The 13,579-nt window shown below is 44.1% G+C and overlaps 1 protein-coding gene across 1 annotated transcript; it reads left to right on the top strand.

Moving 5' to 3' along the window:
• The first annotated feature begins 453 nt into the window (after window positions 1-453).
• Window positions 454-9,617, top strand: CSTL1 (cystatin like 1). The gene is made up of 4 exons (XM_004601794.2): window positions 454-560; window positions 2,749-3,042; window positions 7,792-7,905; window positions 9,534-9,617. Exons 2-4 carry the CDS (start codon window positions 2,824-2,826, stop codon window positions 9,615-9,617), a joined length of 417 nt encoding a protein of 138 aa, XP_004601851.1. The 5' UTR covers window positions 454-560; window positions 2,749-2,823.
• Window positions 9,618-13,579: the final 3,962 nt, after the last annotated feature.

Below are 13,579 nucleotides of genomic sequence, written 5' to 3'. Positions count from 1 at the left end.
TCACCGTAGGTAAGAGATTAGGACTGAAAGGGGTGTACAAATAAATCATCCTTTCATCAACAGGTATTATCCACAACCCAAACTTCTTTGTTTTTGTGAATTCTATTGAAAGTTATTCTTTATTTTAAAATGTTTAAGAGCTTTCATGTTCTAGTTACTTTTTTTGATATTTGTTCCCTTGTCTAGGCAAAAGAAAAAAGAAAAGAAGATGTTAAAATTCAATAAAATTTGCACGTTGCGCTCCTTTAATCTGTCTTATCTCCTATCAAATTTTAAACCTAGCCTAAGAATGAAGGAGGGAGGAAGAGAAGGAGGGCAGCACCTAATCTTCAGGGACCTGCAGGATTGATTTTTGTGTAAAGGCTTAAACTTATTCCTCTCTTACAGGAAGCTGGCATTACCTCACAAAGCCCACTGGGGTTACATCAAGAGACCTAGAGTTAGTGCAGGTCCTGCAGGTACAGTGACCAGGAGATGCAGGCTGGTAAAGAGAACCTGTCTCTAAAGGAATTCCTCGACATGGACAAGTTGATGACTGGGTCAGAAAATTAGAATTAAAGGTATGTAAACAGAATGTGCTGCACCTTGTTCCATATCCCTGATTCCCTATAACATGACAAGACATAGAACACCATCAGCTCTGTCTTCTCTTTCACCTGTGGAGCAGCCAATTTACCCCAGACTCAAGCAGCCAAAGGAGGAGACGAGCCATGGGGGAATCTAACACTCAGAATGGAACCAGGCAAAGTCTAGCTGCCTTGTCACCATTGCCCTTTTGCTCTCTGGCTCTGTTAGGGCTCTCCCTATTCACATAGGGGTCCCAGTTCTCTCTGCCCTGCCAAGGCTTTCTGGGCTCAACTGTGTGGTTGGCAGCGACACCTCTGCTTCACAGCAGCCTTACAGTGTTCTTGGTCCCTAGTTCACTCTTTTGCTGACAGCTGCTTTTCCTACAATCTATAGCATTCACTCTTCTGGCAGGGAACAAAATCAGCACAATGCTAAGAACTTCTCTAGTTCTGTAAGTCCATGGGCAGGTGTAGGATAACATTGGTTTGTTACCTTTCTCCCTTGCCACAGGGAGCTTAGGTTTATCGGGTTACACCCATCACAGTGCTCCTGAGGCACTCCCATTCCTTTGTGTTTATCTTTAACCTCTTCTCTGTGCTCTGCTTCCCCTATCGGTTAAGTGATTAACCGATCAGACCCTGTGACTTTTAAGGTCAGAGCCTTCTAAGGACTGTGGATTTTGTATTTGTAAGTGAAATATTGCTTTTCTCTTTCCCTTATGTCCTTTGCATAGTTTACTTTAGAGCAATGTCCTTTTTGTATAGACACAGGAAGACAATGCTATGCTTTTGTAACTTAGGAGTCAATATAATTGACTCCGAATAATATTTACTCCTGGGCATCTGTCATATTTACTTGACTTAAACCATAGTTGTCATTTGTTCCTAGCATCCCAAAAGTGGGTCCCGACGAAGGGACTGGATGGACCCAGAGCAAGTTGTAAGCTATCCTGGCATTGAATGGGACAGGCCAAGTGCCACAAAACTTATAATAAATTAAGAGCATGGTTGTGGAAGAATTCTGTCATGACACAAGAAGTGCCTGGGGAAGGACCCTACGGGGATTAAGAAGGACTAATCTGGCCTGAGGACTGTTGTCTGGTATCTATAGCAGGAGCATCACCCTATAAGCTTAATATATCTCTTACTGTGTCCATACAAAATGATTAGAAAAATTATTAAGAAGTAAATCTAAGATGATTGTTTATGATCTAAGAAAGGAGATGTATGTCATTAGATAAAATTCTGCCCTTGAGTGGATCTCCTAGCAGATCTTTGTTTTAGAAGAGCTTCCCTCAAAAGAAGGGAACAGATTTACATATGTTGATTGTGCTATGTGTAGTAGCTACCCTCAACCATTGGAGGTAAGGCTGTGAGAATGGGTGCGTGCAAGGAAACTTGCATGAGGTAGAGGAGGAATATGGGAGTGGGTGAGGCTGGAAGGAAGCAGAGGGAGACTAGATTAGAACAAACTGCAACTGATCTCCAACCAGAATGGTGGCCCTGCAGTGGCTGCAGGCTGGGGTGGGAAAGGGGCTCATGGCCACCAAATGCATGTGGCGGGATAGAGTCCGCAATGCACACTTAGTACTGAATACATAAGTTCTCACTATTTGTCTGGATCCCATCCCCAGAATCAACTGTTTTGCCTATGACATGGACTCATTCCCGTCCTCAAATGTGCTACCAGTCATACACAACAACAGGATAAAGGCCTATGTTATTGTTGGACAGATGTCTAACCTAACACTTTCATCATATGCTCCACACAAGTCTTCCCTGAAACCGGTAAATGCTACCCATTTATCCAACACAGTAGCTACTATTCATAACACTGAAAGAGGCTGTTCTGGAGGCATCATGTTAGGTGTGAGGACAGGGAGATGCTTTGCCTACCTGGGCAGATGTTCTGAAATTACACTTGATGAATCACTGGAGCCTAAGCTGGAAATAACAAATGTGTGGGAAATTAAATGATTTGAAAGTGGATTGGACAGCCACATAAGGAAGTTTCCCTGGTTGTGCTCCAATAAAATTTTAGGTAGGATCTTGAAATAATGAGACTTAGGTCCCAATCTCTGTTTAAATACAGCAGGCAGTCTTGCTCAAAATCTCCACTTTCTTCTTATACCATGGTCATTACTAGATTCTATTTTCTTCTCATTTTTTTGGGTATGAACAGATCCTACTTGAGCTGAAGACTGAGATCTCCTCTCCTGGAAGGTGGTTTGGATGGAAGATATCTAAGGTTATAGAAATGAGAGTTGAATGCTGGAGGGTCTCCCTGCTGCTGTTGAGTGCCCTGATCCTAGCAGCCAGGCTGGAGTACTTAGAAAGGTGGCAAGGCTTCCAGGAGAAACCAATGAGCAAGGAAAACATGAAACCAACCCTCAGCTTCTTCATTGAAAGCTACAACAATGCTAGCAATGACACCTACTTGTTTCAAGTTGACAAGCTACTCCGAAGTCAGATACAGGTTTGTGCTTCTGTTTCTGTGCATGTGAGTTTCTTGCCAACTCAGACACTTGAGGACATGGTGATGCTCAAAGAAGGCGCTGAGTTATAGTTTTATTAAATGGGGGATGGGTTCACTTAGAAGAGGCATGCTCTAAGTTGTTTAGTCCCCAGAGTTGCCTTCCTTCTACTTCAAAATGCTACTCTAAAGGTCAAAATGTAACCATAATTGTGACACTTCCTCTAGAGCAAAATATCCCCTGAGGGTCTCATTTATTTTTCCTTGGGAAGAGTGACCTTCATTTTAAAATCAAGTTATAGTGGCTGGAGAGATAATATAGATGGTAAGCCATTTGTCTTTCATGCATCTGAGCTGAGTTTGATCCCCCGCATCTCTGTCATGATCCCCAAAGCAGTGCTAGGAGTGATCCTTGAGCACATAGCCAGGAATAAGCTCTGAGCATCTCTGAGTGTGACCTCAAAAACAACACCCCCTCTGATCCTATCCATAAATAAACTTAGATTCTAACAAAGTGACAGCAAAGGAGGATATTTTGTTTGTTTAGATTTTTTTTTCTTTTTTGGTCACACCCAGTGATGCTCAGAGCTTAGTCCTGGCTCTGCACTCAGGAATCACTCCTGGCAGTGCTTGGGGGGCCATATGGGATACCAGGGATCTGGAGATAGACCCAGGGCCTGCCATGTGCAAGGCAAATGCCCTACTAGCTGTACTATTGCTCCAAGCCCTGTTTTGATTGTTTATTTGGTTAAAAAAAATAACATATTTTCTGTAGGTTCCCATCAAGAATAGATTTTTTTAATGCTCAGAGTTGTAAAACTGAAGTCCAGACTTTCCTTTACAGACATCTGTGATAATGCAGAGGTTTTCTGTGCTCTACACAAATACAGAATTATACAAAGGATTTCTAACTGTGTATCTAGCACTGTGGATTTACAGACTACAAATATCTAGAAAGGCTTTGTTCAGAGGGAAATTGGGAAGTAAGGAATAGGGTTCTGTTATATCATCTCTCTTATTTCCTCTTAACATAGAAAGTCTCTCAGAAATATATCACTTGAAGGATACTAATGCTTAGAAAAGTTGTTTGAAAACAGCTTTTGTAATTTAACGTTTCCTCTAGGTACAAGTAGGACAGAAGCAATAATATATCTTAGCTGAATTAACCAATCATCTGGACAAAATAATTGGCTTTAAGAAAAGAGCCCAAACTATAGAAAATGGCACAGGGCCCGAATCAGCCCTGCACAGGCGCCACAAGCTGGCGCCGGAGCTAAGCGCAGCGAGCGGCCGCACAGCGCAGTCCCTGGCCCTGCTCCCCGCAGAAGCGGCGTGGGCGTCGCTGGGCGGCCGGGACTGCCCTTCAGACTGCAGGGACGCGAGCGCTGGGAGCAGCCTCCTTCCCTTCCGGTGCCGTCCAGAGCCCTGGGCCTTCGGGGTGGGGTCTCGGCACCCAAACAGAAGAGCGGGGCCGGCCAGAGTGCGTCCCCCCTCAGTGCGTGCCTCTCCAACAACGTGTGCGCGAGTGTGAGTGCGTATGTGTGTGTGCGCGTGTGCGGGTATGTGCATGTGTATGTGCGTGTGTGTATGTGTGCATGTGTGCGTGCGTGTGTGTTTGTCCCCTCAGTACAGCCCTCTCCTACTGTGTGCAAGTGTGTGCGTGTGTGTCTGTCCCCTCACAGTACAGACCTCTCCTACCAACTTGTGTGCACGTGTGTGTATGTATTTGTGTATCTTGTCCCCTCCTCGGGCTTCTCCTACTAATGTGCACATGGGTTGTGTGTGTGTGTGTGTGTGTGTGTGTGTGTGGCTTGTCCCCTTCTCAGAATAGGCCTCTTCTACTAACGTGTGTGTTTGTGATTGTGTGCACGTGTGTGTGGCTTGTCCCCCTCTTCAGTAGAGGCTTCTCTTACCAACGTGTGTGTGGCTTGTCCTCTTCTCAGTACAGACCTCTTACCAATGTGTGTGTGCATGTGTGAGTGTGTGTATTTCTGTGTGTGTCTTGTTCTCTTATCAGTACAGACCTCTTACCAATGTGTGTGTGCATGTGTGAGTGTGTGTATTTGTGTGTGTGTCTTGTTCTCTTATCAGTACAGACCTCTTACCAATGTGTGTGTGCATGTGTGAGTGTGTGTGTGTGTGTGTGTGTGTGTGTTTGGTGGACCTTTTATTTTCTGTGGGCAAGTATACTAGCGAATCATGAAACCAATGTCAGATGCTGTGTGCTGTTCTCCTCCACCAAAGACTTGACTCACTCTTTGTCCCTGGAATCTCTGTATATTTTCCCTTGGGGGCTATACCCGGCGATACTCAGTACTTACTCTTGGCTTTGTGCTCACTCCTGATAGGACTTGAGGGAGTATATGGGATGCTGGTAATAAACCCTGTTAGTTCCTGGGTTGGCTGTGTGTAAGGCAGTTTTATTTCTCATACAACTTCTCCAAGCCCTAACCCTGCAGTTTTCATAGCCTTGTGCTTGCATGTGAGTAAAAGAAGTCAGCTTTCAATAAAAAATAGCCTTGGTCTATAGTTCTCTGTAGGATAATATTGGTTTGTCCTTATTCCCTGGCTGCAGGGAGCTTGGGTTTGTTGATTGCTTCCCCAACCTGTCAATTACCTTTGCCTCCTGATCAGACTCTGTTGACTTGTAAATATAATTTTTCTCTTCTCCTTAACTGTCCTTTGCATGGTTAGTGACTTCCAAGCAATTACTTTTTGTATGGACTCAGGAAGACAGCTAAAAAGACATGCTTTTGTAACTTGGGAGTAATTGACTCCAGATAATAGTACCTCCTGGACATCTGCTCTCTTGACTGAAGTCTCAGTTGCCCTTACTTCCTAAATACCCAAAAGCAGGGTCCTGAGGAGGGACTGATGGACCCAGGGCAAGCTGTGAGCTACCCTGACATTGAAATGGGCCAGGCCAAAGTGACATAATACTTAACCATAAGTTGAGAGCATGGTCATGGACAAATTCTGTCATGATACAAAAAGTACTAACTAGATTTGGACCCTGTTAGGGTTAGAAATGATTAATCTGGCCTGAGCACTGTAGTCTGAGTCTGTGGCGAATAGGTTTACAAGCCTAAATGTGTCTATTACTATGTTCAGACAGAATGGCAAATTTAGGAAGTGGAATTAAGATGTTAATTAAGTTACTGATCTAAGGAGAGGAGAAACACACGTTAAGTTCTGCTTTGCCCTCCTGTGCTGCAGGTGGTCAGGAAAGCTGGATAAACATGTTGATTGTGCCTGGGGGGTCTGGTGGTAGGCATAATTTGGGAGGTGTGGTGAGAGAAGAGGGGTGGAATTGGTGGCTGTGAGAGGGGAGTAGGGGAGAGTTGAGAGAGAGCCAGAAGAGAGCTGGTGGAGTTGGTGGCTGTGGAGAGTGTAGTAGGACAGAGTTGAGAGGGAGCGAGGAGGGAGATGGATAGCGCTGTGGAAAGAGAGTTGGAGGGGGCTGGGAGAGAGTTGGAGAGAGCTGGGGATGAGTTGGGGAGAGGGTTGTGAAAGTTGTGGAGAGAGTTTGGGAGAGATGAGAGATGAAATAAATGGCAGCTGATCACCAACCAGCTTGGCCCTCGTTCCTCCTTCATCCACCCAAGGCAATGGCCATCTCAGGTGGAGAAGCAGTTCCAGAGCACCAAACATGGGTGGCGAGAGAGCCACCTGAAGATCCCACAAATATCCATTAATGTGTGATCACTCCTAGTGTCACCTGAGCAAAAGGTGTTTACACAGCCCAGGTAGGGAGTATACACAGCCCGAGAAAGGAGCATACACAGTTCTCCATGACTTGACTATTGGTTATTTCCATATGTCCAAGTTGGAAACTAACATTGTTTAATCCATTTTCATTTTTTCTTTTACTTTTTTTGGGCCACACCTAGGTGTGCTCATGGATCATTCTTGGTAGGCTTGGTGACCACATTTGGTGTGAGGGATCAAACTTGTGTTGGCCTTATGGTGCAAGGCAAGTGTTCTATCCCCTGTACCATCTCTTAAGCACTCTACCCATTTTCTAAAAGAGAAAAGCAGATTGCTAAGTAGTAACTCAAGAGCACAGCCTTAATAGATGGGAACACATAGCTCAATCATTTTGATTACTCTGCATTTATGTGTTAATTTGGGGTTCCCACTCAAGTGGTTTTCAGGGACTACTACTGTCTGGTTGTTCAAGGATCACTTTAGATGGTGCTTAGGGGGACCATGTAGTCCCAGGAATTGAACCTGGACCTCCTATATGCAACACATGTGCTCTAGCCCATTGAGCTCTCTCTGGTCTTATGTTCATATTTTTTAACTGTGTGGCTAAACTTTTTCTGTAAGATTGGAAAGTAGAGGGGAAGACATGAATGAAAGAACTGATAGAATCTAGGCATAAGATATGAATCAACACATTCTGAAGTGTAGGTGTGCAGACTGGGGCTATGGGAAGTCTGAGGTTGCTGGCTAGCCATGCTGCCCATGTTGCCTTCTTCATCCCCCAAATCAAAGAGAGACAGGCATGATCCCTGTGTCTGTAGCAGTTATATAAATCTTGAGCACTGGAATAGGTTCAGTACACCCTGTGATTGACTAGGGGCCTCTCCCACAGCACATCCTCCAGTCTGTGTGTCATGCTTCTAGTTAGATGAGCTCTGGGAACATGACTGACTCCTGGGGATTCACTTTTTCTCTTAGCTTTTCCTGGAGAGAATTGGCATCTGGATGCCTAGAGTCAAAATTCTTACTGCCATTTCTTCTTGATAGCTGACGACAGGAGTAGAGTATTTGGTTACTGTGAGGATCAGCCGGACCAAATGCAGGAAGGACCAATGGAAAAATCATACTTGCTCCATTCAAAACAAGAAGAAGCTGAGAAAGGTGTGTGGTGATATTCATCGGAGAAGGGACTAGTGGTCTAAGGAGGGGAAAGTAAACCTTTTATAAGTAAGAGCGAACTGTGTAGATTGACAGTTTTTCTAGCTGTGTGTCCTCACCTGAATTGGGGCAATCAGGGCTGAGCTTGAGGATGAGTGGCTCAGAGAGATAGCAGAAGTAGGCAAATTACCCACCTTGGATTGGCACAGTCCTGGCCCCAGGCCTCAGTCATTGGATTCTTGTCTACCCGGCACATGTCCTGGCCCTTAGGAAGAGCAATAGAGCATCCTTGAGGCCTTGAGGTTCTGGTCTCAGTTTGCCCTCTCCAGGACTGTGGGAATTTTCCAACTCCTTTAATCTTCCAACCTCTTTCTGTCCCCACCCCTCAGTACATATTATTTAAACACCATGGTTTATAAAATTTTATCAAATTTTTCATGATTTGCTATAGGCATTCAGTATTCCAACACCAATCCCACCACCACTGTCACCTTCCCTCCATCATTGTCTCCAATTTCCCCAACCACCCTTCAAACCTGCCCCCATAGCAGGCCCAAAATAATTTGTTTTATATTGCTTGTTATCAATAAATGCCTAACAGAATGATTAAAAATGTTTTTATAGAAGAAAACTTGTGAAAATTGTTGTATCTCACCATGGGGACATTAAATCCTTGTCTGAAGGTTTATAAAGATGTTGTTTCAAGTTAAATCTTCTGTATTAATATTTTTTGTTAGTCAAGGTGGCTTTTGTGTTACATCCAACCCAATCTGGTGCAGTACTCCTGGGATGTCAGCGTTCTAGAGTTTGGAGATCCAGGAAATCCAGATATTTAAAACTGGATAATCTGGCTGGAGGCATAGTAGTGGTGGAATGTGGGAATGGCTGCCAGGGTCTCAGGAAGTATAGAGAGGTGGGAAAAGGTCACCCATCGCAACTCCAAGAAGGCCTGGAGTTTTCAGCCAAAAAACCTGTATACCTGAAATTTTGGCAGATTAAGTTCTCTGTCGAGTTTAGTCCAGAGGTGATAGAGTCCAGCTGCAGTCATGAAAGCAGCTGTGGGGAATGGAAGCAGCTTCTGGGGCTCTGATAGAGCCAGCACTGGACTGCCCCCTCCCAGGAAGGCCCCAGGTCTGCCCCCATTTTGCAAACTGGTACATAAAAAGATCCCTCCCTGTCTGAATGTGGTTTCAGAAGGCACGGAACCAGGGACTGTGCTGCTGCTCAACTCTGCCCAGCCCGATGTTACTGTAAGGATGTGCTGGTGCACCTACTTTTATGGCCAAAGTCCAGAGCATGGGTACCATCTGGGCCCCACCACATGAGACTATCAGTCTCACCACCTTGGAGCCCTTGTGCAGCCACAGAAATGGATCCAGGCTTCCCAAATACTTTTTGTTCACTGGGTAAAAATGATCCATAGGGCTCTTTTTTCAGTGGGGATCTAAGGGGTGGGGCCACACCTGGTGGTGTGCAGGGCTTTGTGCTCAGGGATCACTTCTGGCAGGCTTGGGGATGATATGAGGTGCCAGGGATCAAACCTGGTCAGATGCAAGCAAGGCAAGGACACAATGTTTTGCTATAGCTCCAGTCCTACTGAGAATTAATTTGTTTTTTTCATTCTTCCACAGAGTTACATTTGTGATTTTTTCATTTATACTGTTCCCTGGATGAACTTTTACCAACTCTGGAACAACACATGTATGGATAACTAAGTGTGTTTATGCAAAGATGCTGGATAACAACTTAGAGATCACATTGTGCACTGAAGTTATAAAACTGAAATTACCTTAATCCTTTCAGCAAGGTCCTACTACACTTTCCTTTATATGTTCATGCCCTCACAAGTTTACACACACAAAAGCATTCATATACATTCATGCAATGCATGCTCAGAAATACATAGGTACTCACTCACACAAACTTTGTACATCGTTTCATAAAATGGACTTACATTAGCTCACTCAAAGATAGAGAAAATATGTATACATAAGTACTTAGCCATTAATATATACATTCCCACAAGCATATTTAAACACACATTCATATCTCACAAATATACATGCATTCAATATAGTTATTCACTAACACACCAACATATCATTCATATAGCACACTAACATACACTCAAACTTGCATATATGAATCATACTCATATGTACTCTCTCATTCACTCTCACATGCTCACACAACACATTCAGTACACAAATATGCACTCACCTTTAGAGTACATCAAAGCACACATATACTAAATGGTATATAAGAAATGGTTGGAATTTGAAAAAATTATTAACTCTCTGGAGAAACCTTATTATTTATATTGAAGCTCACATCTCTCAGACTGTTCGTGATGTAGGTGGATCCTGATCTCTGGTCTAAGCATGGTGGAACATGGTTTCTTCCCGGACACATATCTCTGTATTAGGCATCCTCTAGACCAACCCTTCTCACTCAGGGATTCACCAGGACTCCACATCTCAGCATATAGTCTGATACAAAGCTTTTAGTTCTGAGGAAAGGGCAAAGGCATATGGGGAACCATAAAAGAGCCAGGAATAAGCTCTGAGCACAATCAGGTGTATCTCTCACCTCCCGTTCTTTCAGTTCTTTCAGTTTGTCTTCAGCCAAAAGCAACCCAGAGCATGTATACCAGAGATCCACTGATATGCAGAAATGAAGGCCAGGTAAAATTCTAATTAGTGCCAGTGTAGGCCAACATCCTCCCCCCCCACACACACACACACAGAGGAAGATAACTTTGGCAGGTGTTGTGTGAATATTCTTTCAGTCGGAGGCACTGGGACAAGAAATGCGACAGGAATTTTAAATTGGCTCCAGGGCCACCAGCTTGCTCTGGCATAGTGGCAGAGGAGGAGTGTCCCCGGGCATCCTTTTATCCTACATGTACACCTCTAATGAACTCAGCACAAAGAAGTCATTAACAGGGAAAATGGGATTACAGGAGGGACAAGACATCAAAACATACTTTATTCTGTCCAGTCTGTAAACCAAATGGTCAACAATCTCTGGGGAGGAATGCAAGGCTGTTAGAACCTCTCATACCTGGTGTGATAAGAGTTTGAGAGGGTGTCTGCATTTCAAAGCTAAACTAGGTCTGGGATCTGTGAGGAAAGGGAAAACTGCTTCTTTGTTATGCTAGAAATTAGATTAAGGCGTAGGCAGTTGAGAAAGAAATGTTAACCCTCCCAGGTCAGTCGGATTCACGAGTCATCATTTGCCCACTTGTGAGTGGGGTCCAAGGTGCTGCCTGCTTTCGGCTAGGCACCACCTATAACCTGGATCAGCCTCCTATAACCTGGCTAGGCATCACCAGCAGGAACCAAAGATTGGAATAAGAAGAAAGAAGATCGTCAAACATTCCAGGCTTTGACAACACTCTAGTAACTGATTCTTATCTATACAGAAAACCCCAAGTGAGGGCAGTTTGGGAAAAACCTGCAAAAGTTACATTGCAGAGGCAAGTGGAAAACAATATTCATTTTCTGTTAGGAGTGGGGGTGGAGAGAGGGCTTCCTGCATCTTAACTTCTCAACTTGAGATGCATATTCTTTGTTTTTTGGAGAAGTTTGCATTCTCTCTAAATGTCTCTCTCTCTCTCTCTCTCTCTCTCTCTCTCTCTCTCTCTCTCCTCATATTTCCTGAATAAAGATGCCTCACTGTTTGTCTCCTTCCTGGGATTCTTTTCTGGGAAAGTTAAAAATGACCTGAGACTTGGATCAAGATTGTCTATCCTTTCCTTATAAAGTGTGGGAAATCGTCCCCCCTAGCATGAAACCCCAAGAATGAGATCTGCCCCTAGGTAAAATAGTTTAGGTGTTGGAATGCAAAAGGTGTTCAAGAATGTGCCCAAGCAAGAATAATATAATAGGAAAAAATAGAATAGATTACAAGTATCTCCCAGCTGCAAAATGCACCAGGGAAGCATGGAATAAGACGGGTTTTTTAGAAGTAGGGACAACATCAATAAAAATATAATAAGAAAATATCATGACTTTACTCTGTACTTTTTTATGATTAGTTCTGTGAAATACCCCAGCCTCAGCTCTTTATGGGCCTCTTGTATGTTAATGTCTCTGTCAACTCAATCTTAACCGTGGTGGTGGTGGTGGTCGGGGCAGTAGTGGGGGCGAGGGCAAAGATAGTATTGAATAAATAGTTGGCCTGTGAGACCACTCATGGCTCCTCAGGTGACACTAACACTTGGACAGTCTGTGTATGTTTGTCTCATGTCTCATCAACAAGCCTCACTGGCTACTGGACTTGTTTGGCAGGATTCACTACAGCAAACAGCAATTCCTTCTCTTACCCAAGACCATGATTCTCTGAGAACGCTGGTGGTGAGGACTAGCTGACATGCCATGGCGATTAAGTTGCTTGCAGGTGCAGTTGATGGCTTCCCAATGAGGCTGGTGGGGTGCAAGTGTACACACCATGTGCCCCCTCTCAAGGTTGCTATTTCCTTTGCTCCCCATTATAACAACATGAAGCAATTTCAAAGGGGCAGATTTGTTAGGGTCGAGCAGACCTCTACCCGGGGGAGGCGCGGAGGAACGAGACCGAGACAACTCTTTCTGCAAACACACGGGGTTTATTCAAGCCAACATATTGGGACCCTGCAGCGTGCCTGAGAGCTGGCAGGGCTGAGGGCCCCGAACTCAAAAAGCAAGCAGTTTTTGTACCGTTTTGGAAAAAAAAAGGGAGATCACACATATTGGATCAAAGGGAATCACACATATTGGAACAAAGGGGATCACACATAGGTCACTTAATTTGCTAATCTCAACATTTGTTAACTGTTAACTGTTTCCACGCAAATGTTTGCTTACAGTTCCTAGAGCAGTTTGTTGGCCCATTTGGTGACCGTTTCCTGCCCAGCAATAGGTCTCGAAAACATCTTTCAAAGCAGCCAAGCAGTTACAAAGGCAAATTCAGCTGTTAGTGGAAGCGAGTTTTTAACCCTTAACCTGCCCCCCTCCAGAGTAAGTGCACAAATAAGGAACTTAAAATTTCCCAGGAGGGGGGCTGGAGCGATAACACAGCGGGTAGGGCATTTGCCTTGCACACGGCCGACCCGGGTTTGATTCCCAGCATCCCATATGGTCCCCTGAGCACCACCAGGAGTAATTCCTGAGTGCAGAGCCAGGAGTAACCCCTGTGCATCGCCAGGTGTGATCCAAACAGAAAAAAAGATTTCCTAGGAGGCCTGAAGTAGAAGGAAAGTCGTAAGTAGAGAGTTAAATTGTGAAATATTGCACATAAAATGAGAGAATTTGGAAACAACACCCTGTGCCACTAAGGATCGATGACACCTGACACGGGCTGTGGTCCCACTATCTCAGTCATGAAAACCCTGTCCAAGGGCTTCTCACCTCTAGAGCTAAGGAGACACCAACTGTCTGATAATTTTCTATATTAGATGTCTGTTATTTCCATATCGGTAATATTCCCATATCTTGGTAAGCCCAGAAAAAAAAGAATAGGTGTGTGTGTATGTCCCTTAGAATTAATGGTGTGTATGTGTGTGTTTTGTGAGTAGGAATCAAGAAGTGATATTGGAGGGTTATGTGAGATTTCTATTGATTTCTTGAGAATCTCCATATTGCTTTCCATAGAGGTTGAATCAGAGAATATTCCATCAACAATAAGTGATGGTTTC

This window comes from Sorex araneus, chromosome 3 (genome assembly GCF_027595985.1).
Source record: "Sorex araneus isolate mSorAra2 chromosome 3, mSorAra2.pri, whole genome shotgun sequence".
In the NCBI taxonomy this organism is placed as follows: domain Eukaryota; kingdom Metazoa; phylum Chordata; class Mammalia; order Eulipotyphla; family Soricidae; genus Sorex; species Sorex araneus.
This window is presented reverse-complemented; position numbering and strand designations above follow the sequence as displayed.

Coding starts and splice junctions, on each gene's coding strand:
- CSTL1 (XM_004601794.2), top strand. CDS start 2,824: ATGAGAGTTGAATGCTGGAGGGTCTCCCTGCTGCTGTTGAGTGCCCTG. Junction 3,043..7,791: donor TACTCCGAAGTCAGATACAG/GTTTGTGCTTCT, acceptor TCTTCTTGATAG/CTGACGACAGGAGTAGAGTA. Junction 7,906..9,533: donor ACAAGAAGAAGCTGAGAAAG/GTGTGTGGTGAT, acceptor ATTCTTCCACAG/AGTTACATTTGTGATTTTTT.